The sequence below is a fragment of the Xiphophorus maculatus genome, chromosome 19 (genome assembly GCF_002775205.1).
Source record: "Xiphophorus maculatus strain JP 163 A chromosome 19, X_maculatus-5.0-male, whole genome shotgun sequence".
Taxonomy (NCBI): domain Eukaryota; kingdom Metazoa; phylum Chordata; class Actinopteri; order Cyprinodontiformes; family Poeciliidae; genus Xiphophorus; species Xiphophorus maculatus.
In genome coordinates, this window is record NC_036461.1 from 3,024,704 (window position 1) to 3,041,892 (window position 17,189).

Consider the following 17,189-nt stretch of genomic DNA (forward strand, 5'->3'; position numbering starts at 1 on the left):
GTGTTTCCATTAAGCAGATTGATTTCTGTGATTCCAATTTGTGCAATTTTATGGTCAATGGAAACGCAGCTGGTGTCAAAACGTTGCAGCAGGTCCTGCAGCAACCTGTAAAACTGCAGCTGTGTGTCTCTGTGGTGACTTTTTGGTTAGAACAAGTTTCTTCTTCATTCAGTGAAGCTACCCACAGTGAGCAGAGTATTTAAAAAATTTTACTAAAGTAACTTCATAGTGAAATTACTCAACTAAAAGTAAAAAGTACAACGTACTAAAAATTCTCCTAAAAGTATTTTTTTCCAAAAAGGTTCCTCGAGTAATTGTAACTAATTACTCCCCTGCTAATTACTGCTAGTATGTTTAATCCAACCAACAGGAAATCTGAATTTGTTTTCAAGCTAAATAAAACGGCACGTTTTTTCCATCAAAACGTGCCGCTCAGCTGCAAACGCCAGTGAAAAAAAGCGCTGACATCATCATCCGCCTGGCCACGTGTCTCCCTTTCCAGACCGCACAGCTGGATTATAAGATCATGAATTTGGGTTAACTCCACCTACGTCAGTCTAAAAATTGGTCTAAATAATCTTAAGCATTATTTGTTTTTCAGATTTGCAGATCCTTGTTTACAAAAGTGTCACTGACCGAGTGAATACAAGGATCACAGATTACCCAAAGTCTCATGAGAGTCGTTATTTAGACATCAGGACTTTGTTGTTGTGCTGGTTTAAAGTACAGAAAGTAGGTCTTTAGAAAAAAGACATATCTATATATATATAAAACTACTTTATATATACATATATATATATATATATATATATATATATATATATATATATATATATATATATATATATATATCCTCTACCAGAGGCCTGGGAGCTTGAGGGTTCTGCGCAGTATCTTGGCTGTGCCAAGGACTGCACATTTCTGGACTGAGATGTCTGATGTTGTTCCTGGGATCTGTTGTAGCCATTGGTCCAGTTTGGGGGTGACTGCCCCGAGGGCCCCGATGACCACAGGCACCACTGTGGTCTTCACCTTCCAGGCCCTCTCCAGTTCCTCCCTGAGGCCCTGGTATTTCTCTAGTTTCTCATGCTCATTTTTCCTGATGTTGCAGTCGCTTGGTATTGCTACATCTATCACAACGGCTTTCCTCTGTTGTTTATCCACTACTACAATGTCTGGTTGGTTCGCCATTACCATTTTGTCTGTCTGGATCTGGAAGTCCCACAGGATCTTAGCTCTGGCGTTCTCCGCCACCTTTGGGGGTGTTTCCCACTTTGATCTCGGGGTTTCCAGTCCATATTCTGCACAGATGTTTCTGTACACTATGCCTGCAACTTGGTTATGTCGTTCCATGTACGCTTTCCCTGCCAGTATCTTGCACCCTGCTGTTATGTGCTGGACTGTCTCAGGGGCCTCCTTGCACAACCTACACCTTGGGTCTTGTCTGGTGTGGTATATCTGGGCCTCTATTGCTCTGGTGTTTAGGGCCTGTTCCTGGGCGGCCAGGATGAGGGCCTCTGTGCTGTCCTTGAGTCCAGCTTTTTCCAGCCATTGGTAGGATTTACTGATATCAGCCACTTGGGTTATTTGCTGGTGGTACATCCCATGTAGGGGCTTGTCCTGCCATGATGGTATCTCTGGCACCTCAACCTCCGTTCCCTGTTGTCTGAGATATTCACTGAGCACATTGTCTGTTGAGGCTTTGTCCCTGATGTATTTATGGATCTTAGTTGTTTCGTCCTGGACTGTGGTTCTCACACTCACTAGTCCTCTGCCTCCTTCCTTGCGGCTCGTGTATAGTCTCAGGGTGCTGGATTTGGGATGGAACCCTCCATGCATTGTTAGTAGTTTAAATATTTGTTAGTAGTTATATATATATATAGTTTAAAAATAATTATTTTATCAAAATATTTATTTCCAGAGCAAAATTTAACATTTCCACTCAGAAATATCTTGTATATTTGAAAGTGGAAACAAAAAAAGTATGGAATGCCAAAAGAGCCATAATACAATAAGGAAATAATTTGTTAAAAATATATTTAGATAACCACATGTTTTCAAAACAAATGATCTGTATATATGCTTATATATGTATGCAAAGCGTAACACAATAAAGAAACAAATAATTACTTACATGCTTATATGACGATCATTTAAGAATGTAGATAAATAGATTATCCGTAGTCATAAATTAACTTCAGTTTTCATTCTTCAGCACTTTTGAAATAAATATTTAATGGAAACTTTATTCTCAGAATTTAGCTAAGTTTTACAGTACCAGACTCCAAAATGTATGGAATGCCAAAAGTGCCACAATGCAATAAAGAAATAATTTGTTAAATATTCACATAAGCATTATTACGGTGGTCTTACAATGTCACAAAGGGACATGAAACAAGTTTCAGCAATATATTTTTTAAAAAGACTCTGAATTTCCCTGCAGAATTAATGTTTTCTTAAATCTAAATCTGTATTTTACTAAATCTCTGTTTAACGTAGCAAAATTTAGTTCAGGTTCTACCAATCCAAGTATTTTAGCTGTGAGCTAGAAATAATAAAATGCGAGTCAGATTTCTATTTAAAAAGCGTAATAACCTTCTAGTTTAACAAAAAAATAGCTGAAAACGTCAAATCATAAAACAACTTCATAATCCTCAACCAGCTGCAGTACACGTACTGGGCAGAACACAAGGGGGCGCCAACTTCACATTTACTCATAATAATAATAGATACAACGGTAGTTAATCTTAAGACATTGTTGCTAATTTTATGTGTTTAATACATTTAATTATTCAAGCTACGTTCCTACCCCCTACTCACGCTCTCTTTTGGTCATTGGACTCAGAAATCATTAAAAACTTTTTAGTATTCTTAAAGCCCTGAGAATTTAAAGGAAAACTTAACAAACTGTCCACAAGAGGTCGCTGTTCTCAAATTAGATAGCAGTTTAATGTATGTTGTTTCAAAATTGAAGTCCAAAGGAGCCACAATTCAATAAATAAGTTGTTAAACAAATGTTTATCAAGGTGATATTTAAAATATAAATAAAAAACATGTGTGGCCATATTATGTTTAATATTTTCCAAACCTTTTCCAACTTGAAAGGTGAGATAAAAAAATAAAAATATAAAGTTGTCACCTTGTGTTGAAGCACTTAAGACTCTCATATCCTTAATGATGATGGATAATCAACACGCATGTTTGGGATTCATTTTTAATAGGTTTATAATTGTGATGATACGCTGTAAAAGTTGAAAAAACAAACTAAAAACTGAAGCTATAATTGAAATTTTAATTTTATTGACTGTGTTCTGGTTTAGGCCATGTTTAGGCTCCTTAGTCTGTACTGAACACTATAACGCTGTCATTTTGTGTTAATAAAGTTAGGAAAGAGTCTCGACTTTAACGCGTTAATTTCACCCTGAGTTTTGACTGTTAGACTGACTTTTACTCAGAAAGAAATATTATTTTTCATGACGCTGACGCATTGTAATTTTTACGCTATATTTTCTGAGAAATGTGTTAATAAACCTCTAGAGTAAAATGATGTAGCTGAAAATTGAGTTTTGTGGTGCTGTAATGTTCGATGTTTCAGATAGCGGGACTGTGCCTTGCAGACAAAACTCCGGGTAAATTAACCATCGTTGTCATTGGTTATCGCCTTCCTGGCGGGGAACTGTGAAGCTTATTGTGCATTTTGAGCCAAATGTCGGCGATGTTTACTAAGATGATTACAGTAGGTCGTTGCTTTCTTTAATCTGACACCCAAACTGACCATGAATGTTGAACACGCAGATAAGCGGCAGTTAAAATGAGCTAAAGGTTGTTCGGTTTATCCTTTAAGAAACCAGCGCGAAGCTAAAGTTGTCATTTCCTCCCAGTTCCAGGTCTGCCGCTAGCTAAACAAAGATGAGCTCCTCTCGGGAAATTAAACGCAAGTATCTCTTTGTTTACGTGTTTTTCTTGCTAGCGTGGAAGGAGGATGCTAACCTCCGCGCTGTTTCTGTTTGTGTTTCAGAGCTGCAGAGAGCAAAAAGCAAAGCTCAGGCTAACAGAAACTTGAAGGAAGAGGCTAACATCTGCAACCAGCTCGGAGAATTGCTGTCCAGGACTGGTAGGACGTGTTTTACACTTAACATTCCAATACATAGTGACAAAAACAGTTTTTAAATACATAAACACAATGTTGTGACCATTTCAGACTGCTGCATTAATTTCATGAAAAGTTTAGTGGAAGGATAAAGTGTGATGACAAAAGGTGCTCTAGCAACATTGACTGGATTATGAAGCAGTACCTGAATAAACTTTGTATTGAGGACAATATTTATTCGTTCTTCTTATTCTTATGTAATCATATTTTCTGATAAACTGAATTTGTGCTCATGAGCTGTAAGCCAAAATCATCAAAATAAAAAAAGAAACTTTTGAAACTGGTTTAATCAGACGATATTGCATAAAAGTTTACATAGTTGAATTAAATGATTCTTTTGTAATAACACTGAATGCACATCTACTTAAAAAAATTCTGTTTTATTTTCTACCAAATTAAAAAATTTGGTTTCCAAATGTCTGAATATTGAGAGCAAAGGGGAGTTGCAGCCAAATCCCTTATTTGTTTGCACAAACATGACCAATAAACTTATTTTGGAATTACTGAAATTAAGTCAACATACTGTAATTTATTCAGTTTTACCCATGTATTAACAGGATTTTTGGTTTTCATTTAACTTATTTCATTCTACTTACTTCAAACTCTTCTGTAGCTTCTGAGCATCTTTGCAATGATGCATTTTACTTAGGGCTGCAACTAACAATTATTCTAGTCATTGATTATTCTATCAGTTATTTTGATAATTAATTGGATAAAAACATTGGCACATTTTGCAGATTTGTCATTTAGCAACTTAAGCTATTTTTACACAATATTTGAAAGAATCAAATTAGTAAATAATTCGGTTACTTTTTTGAATAAGAAGTAAGAAAAAGTGCTTAAGATTTTATTCTACAGACGTTTAAACAGGTGAAGCTAAACATGCTACGTGAGTCTGGGGAGAACATAATTACCGAAAATGAAGGTTTTTCATATAAAATATATATATATTATATATATACAGTATACATATATATATATATAATATATAAATATATATTGGCTTAATCATTTCTCTGAATGTATTATTTTTCAGAAAATGGCCATTTTTAGAGTCTGTATGCTCCAGTTACTGATTAATCGATTACCAAATTACTGTAGTTGACAATTAATCAATAATCGATTAATTGTTTCAGCCCTTCTTGGATTCATGGTTCCTTCTTTCAGTTTGTCTTATTGGATTTATTTTTCTCCTCAGGTGACTATGAGGGCGCCATTAGGGAGCACCAACAGGAGCTGGCGCTCTCTGAAGCGCTGAATGACGTGATTGGACGGGCTGTAGCAAACCGCAAAATAGGAGAGTGCTACGCTGAGACGGGAAAAATCGAAGCCGCTTTAAAGGTTGGTTTTTTGTACAAAAAGTCTGGCGTCATTAATCGTTAATTAGATTAAAATTAGTTTCAATCGATTAACTGATAACGTCTGCTTAGACCTTTTTTTAGCGTTGTAGTTTAGCCGCCATTTGTTATGGAAAGATGGTCAATCCTTTTGATACAAGAGAAAATTTAAGTTTTTAAGAAAATAGCCGCTTATCAATTCATTGCTAGTCGATTTACTCATTAATCGATAACCTGCACCCCTACATGCATCGCCTTTAGCTCTGATACTGAAGTCGTACCTTAAGAGTAATAATGTTGAGTATCTGCATAAGGAAGTGTGAGATGTTTTGTTCTCCAGCACCAACGTTGTCACCTGGACCTGGCCCGCTCTGTCGGAGATCATGCAGAGGAGCAGAGAGCGCTGGCCACCATTGGTCGAACCTTCCTGTTCCGGTATGAATCCGACCAATCAAAAAGCAGCTTAGAGCAAGCTGAGGACGCTTTCAGGAAGAGTTTGGCTGTTGTGGATGAACGACTAGGCGGTGCGTGTCGTTTTTGTTTAGTTAATTAGTGAGTGATGTTGAATGATTTTCTGTAAATTATGTAATAATGTTTTTATTTTCTATTTTTAGGGACGTTGCCTGAACGAGAAATCAGTGAGATGAAGGCTCGCCTCTTCCTCAACTTGGGTCTGGTCTGTGACCAGCTGGGGGAGCCCAAACGCTGCAGCGAGTTCATCCGGCGGAGCGTTTTCATCGCAGAGTAAGAACAAGCAGATAGTTTATTTATATGACATCAGGTGGACCATCAAAGTGATGTCAGCACATGGCGGCCATTTTGTTTACAGCTTCTGTTTATTTGAACTTTGAATTTATGTCAACTCTCTGACGGAAAATTAGGAGCAGGCTAAAAAAAATTTAATTGGGAGAATAAAGTTGTAATATTATGAAAATGGAGTCGTACGACAATAGAGTCGAGATAACATGACAATAAAGTAGTAATTTTATGACAACTCAAGACATAAACAATTTAAATGAGGACTGTTGAGCATCTTTTGAAGTGATACTTCGGTTTTGCAGATAATACTTAATAGAAATACTTAATCTGATATTATTTTCTTGTAACTAAGCTAAAATACTTGTAGCTTTGGTCTAATTCTCTGTTGTACAACTCAGATATGAATAAAAGCCACTTTTTGGAAAAACTTTAATAATTTCATTTTAGAAAAGAGAGCAAGAAAGTTAAATCTGCAAAAACAATAATTTTTATGAATTGATTAAATCGTAACCTGATTGAAATGTCTTATAAGTCAGGAAGTTTCGTCATTAATTTAGTATTTTATGTTTCACAGATTGCCGATGTTGTGCATCATTGTTTTACTTAACATATTTTCCCCGTCTAAAGGAAGAGCCAGCTGCTGGAGGTTCTGTACCGGGCGAACTTCAACCTGGGCAACATCTACTTCCGCAACGGCGAGCCGTCCAGCGCCGTCCGCTGCCTGGAGCAGGCCAAGGAGTGCGCCCGGAAAATGAAGGACAAGTTCAGCGAGAGCGAGTGCTTCCACTGCGTCGGCAAGGTCCGAGCCAAGTTTATTATAATTTCATTATAGTTTAGTTTTATTTCGCAGCCACATTTTTTGTCTAATTCAGTTAGTTTACTGTTTGTGATTATAAAACACAAGCTTTATCACTTTATATAAGCGTTTCATAACAGCTTATCATTAAATATTGATTAGTTTTTTTGTTTTTAAATATTTGAAATGTCACCAAACTGGCGGTATAACCTCCTGTTTTATCCACAGTTTTCACTCCATGTTGCAGTTTTTTTATTTTTAAGTAGTTATGAGGCAGGGTGGGGAAACTTGAAACTGCTCCTGTGGAAGTTACTCAGCAGGTTGTTGCTAGGCAACCAAAGTTAGGGGGAGGTTGAAACTGCTTCTTGTCCAGCAGGTTGTTGCTAGGCAACCAAAGAATGAGTGAATTAATTCCGGCCACCAGCTTTACTTAGCTAGCTGTGAGAGGTTAAACAGTTTAAGTCTTTCCTCTGCTGCCCAGAAGGCAAATTTCAGTGAATATTATATTTACTGGGTATTGAATATTCCTAGATATTATCTAAGTATTGATATATAATCTATTGATTATCTATTGATGTATAATATTTATTTATTGTCCAGACCTGTTGGGTGATGAATACTCAACAGAAGATACTATTTTTAAAAAATGAATTCACTTATTGTTGAACAAATGACTGACTCAGGCGTTTTATTCCAACTTTTGCTGTTGCCATTATTTGCTGGCTGCTTGTGTAGCTGAGGAAAAAAATCTATTTCTTATGAATTTGAAAGGCTAAGAAATTGATCCATAAACACCAAAACCAAGGATATTGTACACATAATTACAGTATTGTGCGTTGTTTTATAAATGCGCAATATAGTTCCATGTACTGTATATTATAGTGTACATGGATACACTATACACTATAATAATGTGTATTATAGTTTTTTCCTCATCATTTACCTTTTTTAATTATTTCAGTTATTGGAAATGTTTCTGTTGTTTTGTTAGTTTCATTTAACTGGAATAATCTCATCAACAGGTTCAGCTTTCTCTGGGCGACTTCGTGGCAGCCCGACGATCTCTGAAGAAAGCCCTGCTTCTCGGCTCGCAGCAGCTGGCGGACAAAATGGCCGTGAAGAAAGCTTTCAAATATGGTGAGGAATCCTCTGCAGCCTTGTTTCTGGCTTTGTTTTTGTAAGACAGTTGCTTTTATTTCAATATTCTGCAGCTGATAAGGGGTGCAGGCTGGAGGAGGAGCTGTCGGAGGATCAGGGCAGCAGACCCAGCTCTCACCAGGCCGTGGAGCTGACCGAGCAGCTGGGGGATCTGTGCTGCAAACTGGGCTGCTACAGCAAAGCTCTGGACGCCTACCGGGCTCAGGTGAGACGCAAGACTGGGCCATAAGTCCATTTCAATGATCTGTTTCACTTTTGGTGAAACTAAATATTTTGATTTGTTCGTCAGATTTAACTTTTTGGAAAGTCTGTATTTTATTCCCCACCAATTCTCAAGGGCGGCCATCTTGTTTCACAGCTTCTGTTTATTTGAACTTTGAATTTAGGTCAACTCCGCGATTAAATATTAGGACCAGGCTCAAAAAGGTTTAATTTTGATCATAAAGTCATAATATTACCAGAATAAAGTCGTATTAATACAACAGTCATATTATCACCATATTATAGTTGTAATAATACAAGAATAAAGTTGTATGACCGTCATATTACCAGAATAAAGTAGAAATATTGGGATAATAAAGTAGTAATTTTATGATAACTCAAACACTGAAAATAAAAAATTTAAATGAGGAATGTTGAGCATCTTCTGAAGTTATACTTTGGTGTAAATTTTTACAAATAACACTTAATGCTTAGTCAGAATACTTAATCTTTTAACAAATCAGCATCAAATTATTATCAGTAGCAGGACAACTTTTTTCTTGTAATTTTAAGACATTTTGTTTGATAAAATTGCATCTTTATTCTCATAATTAAACAAAAATTCTCAAAGCCTGGCCCTGAAAACACTCCATGGTCCAACTCACAGAAAGAATGCTTGAAATAAACAACATTTTTGAAAATATTGTCAGTTTTATTTATTTCCATTTTAGTTAAACCCCCCCGATCTGTTATAAAAAAAAAATAGGAGATTTTATTTCTAATCCATATTGAGAAGCATCAACATTTTTGCCTGTGACCTCTCCCTGCTGACGTTCACTGCATTTTGTTTTCTGTTGCGGCTCAGCTGACGGCTGCTGAGGCTTTGGGGAAGCCGGATCGAGAGCTGGCCGTCATCCACGTCTCCCTGGCCGCGACCCACACCGACCTGAGGCAGCACCGCCAGGCCGTGGATCACTACAGGAAGGAGCTGGCGCTGCGCCGCGGCAACGCCGCCGAGGTGCTGAGGAGCAGCGCTGCTGCGTCTTCTGGACTTCAGTTCACTAAAATGCAAACAAATTAAATGAACAGGAGCATTAAATCACAGAACAACAATATCAGAAACAACATCATGAACCGTTTATTGAAATAATGGTCAACTAACTGGAATGTACAGGCTAGAACATTGTTAACATAACATGACAATCAGCGGTAATTAAGTCAAAACTGTACAAAATCTATACATTTTGCATATAACATGAAAAAAAATCTCATTTTCCTGTACAAATATTTCTCCTCTAGTGGCAGTTTTAGCTTCAAATGGTTTAATTTCAATTAAAATATAATTTTGCTATTCAGTTATTAATTGCTTTATCAAAAAATAATAAACAGATCAGTCCTACGCCGTATTGGTGTAAAGTCGAGCAGAAAGTGTTGAGCTTTTTGCATATTGATGATGGGATTTTTTTAGCTACAGATGGATGCGTTGCGTCTGTTTTGGGGGAAAAAAGAGACTAAATTTCCCAAAAATCTTTCCCAAACATTTGGTAGAAAAAACTTGGAGATTTCTGAGTAAATTTTTTTGTGGGAAAAACCCTAGAAATTTTTTTGTTTTATTTCAGAAATTTTCTACAAAAAACAAGGACATGTCCGAGTTTCAAAATGTGGAAATTTTCAACTTTTGCAAAATTAAACAAAATTCAGAGTTTTGCTTTGTGAATTTTCAACTTTTGGAGTTATAGAAAAATCTAGAACAAAAGGAGTTTGTGTCAAATTTTTGAATGTTCAAATTTTAAAACTTCCTTGTATTTTCAAAGACAATCTCTGATTTATTTAGCAGAAATTTACTTCTCCCTTTATTTTTATTTTTAGTAAAACTATGCCCCTGCTACATCATCATAGTTGTTGCATTATAGACAGTACAGTTTTTATTTTCTTATCTAAAAACAAACTGTTTGCATTTTTGTTATATTTCAAATATTGCATAAAATAAGTTTAAGTGGACATATGAAAAATTCATTACAAAAGTTCATTCCGATTACTTGATTAATGGTCAGAATAATTAGTCACTAAGACAGTGTTGATTGTTTTCTGTGTTGTAGGAGTGCAGCACGTGGCTGAACATCGCCGCCGCTCAGGAGGAGAGCGGCTGCAGCTGTGAGGACGTGGAGAGCAGCTACAGCTCGGCCGTTAGCTGTGCTGAGGCGTCTGGCCAGGCCCGGCTGCATGTGAGCTGATGAAATGGCTCCAGTAGAGCATTTTATTTAGCCTTAGAATAAATCAACAAAATGTATAAATGCATCTGTAGAAATGAGCTTAAAGTTAGTTCCCAGCATAATGTTTATTATTGCTGCAATGATGGCAGCATCAGCATCACAGGCCTCCTCTATGGGAGCTGTTGATGGAAGCCGGCTCTCGTTCCTGCAGAAGCGGGCGCTGCGGCTCTGGCTGGCGTCCCGGCGGCGGCGCGGTGCGGCGGGCGATGATGCGTTGGAGGCGCGGCTGCAGCGGCTCTGCGCCACGGAGAGCTGGGACCCCGAGGGGAGTGACGGAGAGGAGGAGGAAGAGGAGGAGATGGAGAACAGCGAAGCTCTGGATGACAGCGACGTGGTTCTGTCAGACTCGGGTTCGGAGGCGCTCATCAGAACCGAGAGAGAGCAATAATCAATCGATCAATCAGTTGATTAATTGATCCTGTTTGATTTTCCTGCAGACGACGATCTGGATGGTTACGACAAGATGGTGTCAGGAAGAAGGAAGACAGGAAGGGTGAGTGGCACAAAGCGGCCATTTTTAATATCTCAGTTCAGACATTTTCAGCTTTAACCTGTGACCTTTCACCTTTGGCCCTCTGTGCTGCAGTGGAACAAGAGGAACGAGAAAGGAGAGACGTCTCTGCACAGAGCGAGCATCGATGGAGACCTGAGGCAGGTCCTCTACCTGGTGGAGCAGGTGAGCAAACTAAACGCCTTCATCTCTACGTCAGTCGTTTGTTCATTTGTTCATTCATTCGTTGTTTCATTCATTCATGCTTTCTATTTTTTCGTTTTCCTCCCTTCTATTCTTCCATTTTCTTTCCTTCCTTCTCTTTTTTAAACATTTGAAGTTAAAACGAGGAGTTTTTTTGTCTGACCTGTTTGTGTTTCAGGGTCACCCGGTGAATCCCAGGGATTACTGCGGCTGGACGCCGCTGCACGAGGCCTGCAACCACGGTCACCATGGTAACCTGCTGTTTTTGTGTTTTATTCATTTATTTTTATTTTTGTGGAAAATGATCTACTGTGTTCATGTTGTTCCTGTTTTGATTTTTCCCCCAGACGTCGTAGCCATGCTTCTGGACCGCGGCGCTAACATCAACGACCCCGGCGGCCCGCTCTGTGAGGGCGTGACCCCGCTGCACGACGCACTCACGTGTGGAAATTTCAAAGTGGCTCGGCTGCTGGTGGAGCGAGGCGCCTCCGTCACGATCCGAAACGCAAAGGTTTGCGTTTTCTTTTTCTTTCATGATGGGGAAAAAACTCTGAATTCACCCCAGGACCAAACAGGCCAAAGGTCACAGCTCTGAGTAGTTTATAGAATAATAAAAACGCAGCTGCAGACGTAATAAAAGCAGATTCAGGGTGTTTACAGCAACATGTTGGGGCGGGGCTCCTGCAGGAAGTGGAAAAGGATCCATTGATTTCATCGTTTTACTTTCCGGTTTGGGGAAAGTAAATAAAAGTTTGAAGAGTTTTTTTCAGATGCTTTTCTCTTCTTATTACCTTAAAGAGGCCCCCTCCTTTCTTTATTACTTCCTTTCTTTCTTTTCTTTCTTCTTTCTTTCTTTCCTCTTCTTTACTATTCCTCTTTTTTATTTAGTCATTTTTCTTGCTGTTTTTTATTCTTTTTTTCTTGTTATTTTGCCCTTTCTTTTTCTTTTCTGTATTTTACTCATTCTCTTTCTTTTTTACTCCCTTTTTCTTTCTGTTTTTTGTTCCTTCCTTTATTTGTTTTCTCTCTTTAGTTTTTTTTCTTTTCCTGTTTTCTTATTCATTTTTTTCTTTCCTTTTTGGGGCCTGCCATGCAAAGCAATGGCAGGAACCTATTGCTATTCTCCCAAGAAAAGTTTCTTTATTATTATTGGGGCCTGCCATGCAAAGCAATGGCAGGAACCTATTACTCTACACCCAACAAGCGTCTCTTTAATATTATTGGGGCCTGCCGGGCCTGCCATGCAAAGCAATGGCAGGAACCTATTACTCTACACCCAACAAAGTGTCTCTTTAATATTATTGGGGCCTGCCATGCAAAGCAATGGCAGGAACCTATTACTCTACACCCAACAAGCGTCTCTTTATTATAATTCTTTATTTTTCTTCCGTCACCGTTAATGCGGCTCATACCGCTGGGTGCACACCTACAAATGAGGTATCAAAACGTGCAGAAAATTCACGCCATTGGAGCTATTATTTTTGGTGGGATTTGGGGTTAACGTGGCGACATAATTCGCAAAAAACTACGAAAAAAACCCCATTATAAGTCAATGGGAAAAATCCTGGAAATACCCTATTTTTGAGGATTTTCTGTGTCGTCACAAATTCACCTAGAAATGCCATTCAAATTTCATTTTGTAGATACGTCTGTGATCTCTTCGAAAGTGAAGACGGCTCGTCGATACCAGTTACGGTTTGTCCACAATTTGCCTCTAAGCGACCCAAAGTTTCTCATTTTTCCTAAAGTTAGAGGGCTTCTCTCGCTGATTAGAGTGAGAGATCAAGACAACTTTTTCAACCCAAATCATTTTTGAAATCGCCATCACGGCCACAAATATCGCACGATTAGTATCAAAATCGGTCCTGACATTGATACGCCTGTCTGCTCCGGTAAAATGTTTTCGAAATTTATCTAGACCGTACGGTTTTCTGTCACGGTGCTTCAGAGCAAAGTCATGCGACAGGATTTTCTGAGGCTCTCAGGCTGTCTCACTGACACTTCACACCTTGGTGTGAAACTTATTTAACATAGCAACGGATCTCAAGAGGCTATTGGCTGCTGATTTGGACTACAAATACGCATCATTGTAGTTCTATCTATCCTCAGTTGAAACAGATCAGGACTGAACTGGCCTTTATAACTAATTGCTGCTATGGGCTGTATATAACTGATTTAACCCAGCAATTGTTACACATGGGATTAGTGTGGCAATTTAAAATTAAGCTTGATGAAAATTTCAAAATAAAAGCCTTGAATATTTTTACATCAGGTAATTGCTGTTTTTGGCTTTATTTGACTTTTTCATCCAAAGCACTGTTACACATGGTATTAGTTTGGCCCTTTGAAATGAAGCTTAACAAAAATTTCAAAATAAAAGCCTTGAATATTTTTACATCAACTACTTGCATTTTCAGCATTATATAACTGATTTAACCCAATGACTATTACACATGGGATTAAAATAGACTGTTTTGCATGAGCAGCAGATAGATCCTCTATTGCACATGTGTCAAACTCAAGGCCCGCGGGCCACATGTGGCCCGCTACGTCATTTTATGTGGCCCTCTCCCCCCTACCACCGTTTTACAGCCCCATTGATTGACTTAAAATAGGTTTTGAGCACGAATTGACTACAAACTACATATCCCATAATGCCTTCCGATTCTTACCAACCAACATTACGGCTTCTCGCCACTAGAGTGCAGCAGAGCCACCTCAAGCTGATTATTAATTTTCCCAGCGAATAAAACTGAAACATCGACAAGCTAAGAAGCTAAAGAGCGAAGTCCCGTGATGTTTCAATCGAGGACTTTTACTTTTACCGTCTACTGCCCCCTGATTTGATGCCACAGCTTCGACTCCATGCAGCTCGTATTTTGTCCACGTTTGGAAGCACCTATCTGTGCGAAGAGATGTTTTCAATAATGACTTTAAACAAGACCAAGCACAGATCGCGCATTACTGACGAAAACCTACACGCCGTTTTGCGGATTGCCACAGAATAGAACTAAAACCAGACATCGACAAACTGACCAGGGGAAAACGGTGCCTGACATCCGGCCAGAAAACATTGGTAAGCACAAACAAACTACATTTAAATAGAATGAATGTAAAACCAAAACTCAGTATACTGGAATATGCATATAGTTTATTGATTTTGCTTGTGTTTTGTTTATTTACAGAACACAACACAATGAGGATGTGTGTGAGTTATTGACAGGGTGAAGAGGGATCAGCGTTGTGTTCAAGGACAGGCAACGTCACCTCATTGTTTTGTTCTTATGTGAAATGCATGTTCGTTGCGTAATAAATAACGAAAAAGTTTTGTGAATGAAGTTGAGAGTTAATATCAAAACTTGTTTTTTATTATTTGTCTGCTTATCTTCAAAGCAGACAAAGAATAATTTTCCCAGCGAATAAAACTGAAACATCGACAAGCTAACGAGCTAAACAGCAAAGTTTAGCTGAGCAGTTTAAAAATACTGAGCATATTTTTAAACTGCTCAGTTTAAAAATACTGTAATTTTTAAACTGAGCAGTAATTTTACATCCATGCAAACTCAAATGTAATATTTAATTGAGGTGTTGTTTAAAAATAAAAAAGATAGCAATTTCTTTTTATTGCAGAGACATTAGATTCTTAAATTTATGGTATTCTTTAAATGTTGTAATTTTGGTTCATTGTAAACTTTACCTGTAAAACGTTTGTAGAAATCTTTAACATAAGGTCAATATATATTTTTAAACTGTAATATGTTGTGTGTGTGTGCGTTATTGAAAATTTATATTTGTGACAATCATTAGGTAAATGCTAATGAACTGCCTTCCTGCAGTTTATGAGCATTGAACTGTTACTAAACAGTTCAATGCAAGGTTCATTAGCGTTAGCATTTTAGCTTCAATAAGCTATTAGCTATTTATTTTACTTTTTAGCAATGTTTAGTATACTGAATGGAGTAAATCAATTACAGAAAATATCCTAGTGATTTCCCACATACTGATGAAAGCAATGACGCTAACATTAGCGTTTCTGCTGATTTTAGCTGATATACTTACTTTATAATACTGAACGGTGCACGTCCGCCTCGCTTAACGTTCTTGCGATTCTCCGCGTGCCACTGATTACGTCGCGGCGTTCTTTAGCGTCGACGCCGATTTGTGGCGTGACGACGCCGGGCCCATGCCCGACGGGCGCGCCTTGGCAGGCCCCGGCTAAATTTCTTCCGAAATTTTCTAGTTATAATTCTTTATTTTTCTTCCGTAACCGTTAATGCGGCTCGTACCGCTGGGTGCACACCTACAAATGAGGTATCAAAACGTGCAGAAAATTCACGCCATTGGAGCTATTACTTCTGGTGGGATTTGGGCTTAACGTGGCGACATAATTCGCAAAAAACTACGAAAAAAAACCCATTATAACTCAATGGGAAAAATCCTAGAAATACCCTATTTTTGAGGATTTGCTGTGTCGTCACAAATTCACCTAGAAATGCCATTCAAATTTCATTTTGTAGATACGTCTGTGATCTCTTCGAAAGTGAAGACGGCTCGTCGATACCAGTTACGGTTTGTCCACAATTTGCCTCTAAGCGACCCAAAGTTTCTCATTTTTCTTCAAATTACAGTGACAGCCGATCTCGGTTCATATCTGGGCACAACATTTCTTTCTCTCATCACTGTAAATGCTCTGAGTGAGGTACAGATATGAATCTCGGGACTATCGCAGAAGACACATTGAACTGTCATACGCTTAAAACGCTTTTCGAATATGTATTACGGTTCCCGAACAAGAAGGATTTGTTTCCAATGCTTTTTTTCAGTAAAGTGTGTTTGCTCAAACACACTTGTGTGTTTGAGAGCTCAGAGCTCACAGCTCACACCTGCTGAGACCATTATTTGCCATAGCAACGGAACTCAAGAGGCTATTGGCTGCTGATTTGGACTACGAATACGCATCACTGTAGTTCTATCTATCCTCAGTTGAAACAGATCAGGACTGAGAACTGGCCTTTAGAACTACTGCTGCTATGGGCTGTATATAACTGATTTAACTCAGTAACTGTTACACATGGGATTAGTTTGGAACTTTAAAATTAAGCATACTGAAAATTTCAAAATAAAAGCCTTGAATATTTTTACATCATGTAATTGCTGTTTTTGGCTTTATGTGACTTTTTTATCCAAAGCACTGTTACACATGGGATTAGTTCGGAACTTTAAAATGGAGCATAATAATAATTTCAAAATAAAAGCCTTGAATATTTTTACATCAGGTAATTGCTGTTTGTGGCTTTATGTGACTTTTTCATCCAAAGCACTGTTACACATGGGATTAGTTTGGAACTTTGAAATTAAGCATACTGAAAATTTCAAAATAAAAGCCTTGAATATTTTTACATCATGTAATTGCGGTTTTTGGCTTTATGTGACTTTTTTATCCAAAGCACTGTTACACAATGGAATAGTTTGGCCCTCTGAAATGAAGCATACTGAAAATTTCAAAATAAAAGCCTTGAATATTTTTACATCATGTAATTGCTCTTTTTGGCCGTATATGACTTTTTCATCCAAAGCACTGTTACACATGGGATTAGTTCGGAACTTTGAAATGGAGCATAATAATAATTTCAAAATAAAAGCCTTGAATATTTTTACATCATCCAATTGCTGTTTTTGGCTTTGTATGACTTTTTCATCCAAAGCACTGTTACACATGGTATTAGTTTGGCCCTTTGAAATGAAGATTAACAAAAATTTCAAAATAAAAGCCTTGAATATTTTGACATCATGTAATTGCTCTTTTTGGCTTTATTTGACT

The 17,189-nt window shown here is 37.9% G+C and overlaps 1 protein-coding gene across 3 annotated transcripts in view; it reads left to right on the top strand.

The window, feature by feature from the left end:
• The window catches only part of tonsl (tonsoku like, DNA repair protein), a 45,870-nt gene that overhangs the window by 1,371 nt on the left and 27,310 nt on the right, over positions 1–17,189 (top strand). The window contains exons 1-16 of one of the 3 annotated variants that reach the window (XM_023353366.1): positions 3,671–3,736; positions 3,882–3,934; positions 4,019–4,114; positions 5,349–5,491; positions 5,828–6,011; positions 6,102–6,231; positions 6,874–7,045; positions 8,065–8,179; positions 8,254–8,405; positions 9,267–9,419; positions 10,501–10,626; positions 10,826–11,024; positions 11,112–11,167; positions 11,261–11,350; positions 11,547–11,619; positions 11,716–11,879. In XM_023353366.1, coding sequence (XP_023209134.1) covers positions 3,910–3,934; positions 4,019–4,114; positions 5,349–5,491; positions 5,828–6,011; positions 6,102–6,231; positions 6,874–7,045; positions 8,065–8,179; positions 8,254–8,405; positions 9,267–9,419; positions 10,501–10,626; positions 10,826–11,024; positions 11,112–11,167; positions 11,261–11,350; positions 11,547–11,619; positions 11,716–11,879 — 1,878 coding nt within the window. In that variant the 5' untranslated portion in view covers positions 3,671–3,736; positions 3,882–3,909. Of the gene's footprint in view, positions 1–3,670; positions 3,935–4,018; positions 4,115–5,348; positions 5,492–5,827; positions 6,012–6,101; positions 6,232–6,873; positions 7,046–8,064; positions 8,180–8,253; positions 8,406–9,266; positions 9,420–10,500; positions 10,627–10,825; positions 11,025–11,111; positions 11,168–11,260; positions 11,351–11,546; positions 11,620–11,715; positions 11,880–17,189 lie in introns of those variants that run through there. The other 2 variants (XM_023353367.1, XM_014469625.2) reach the window with 2 other exon arrangements.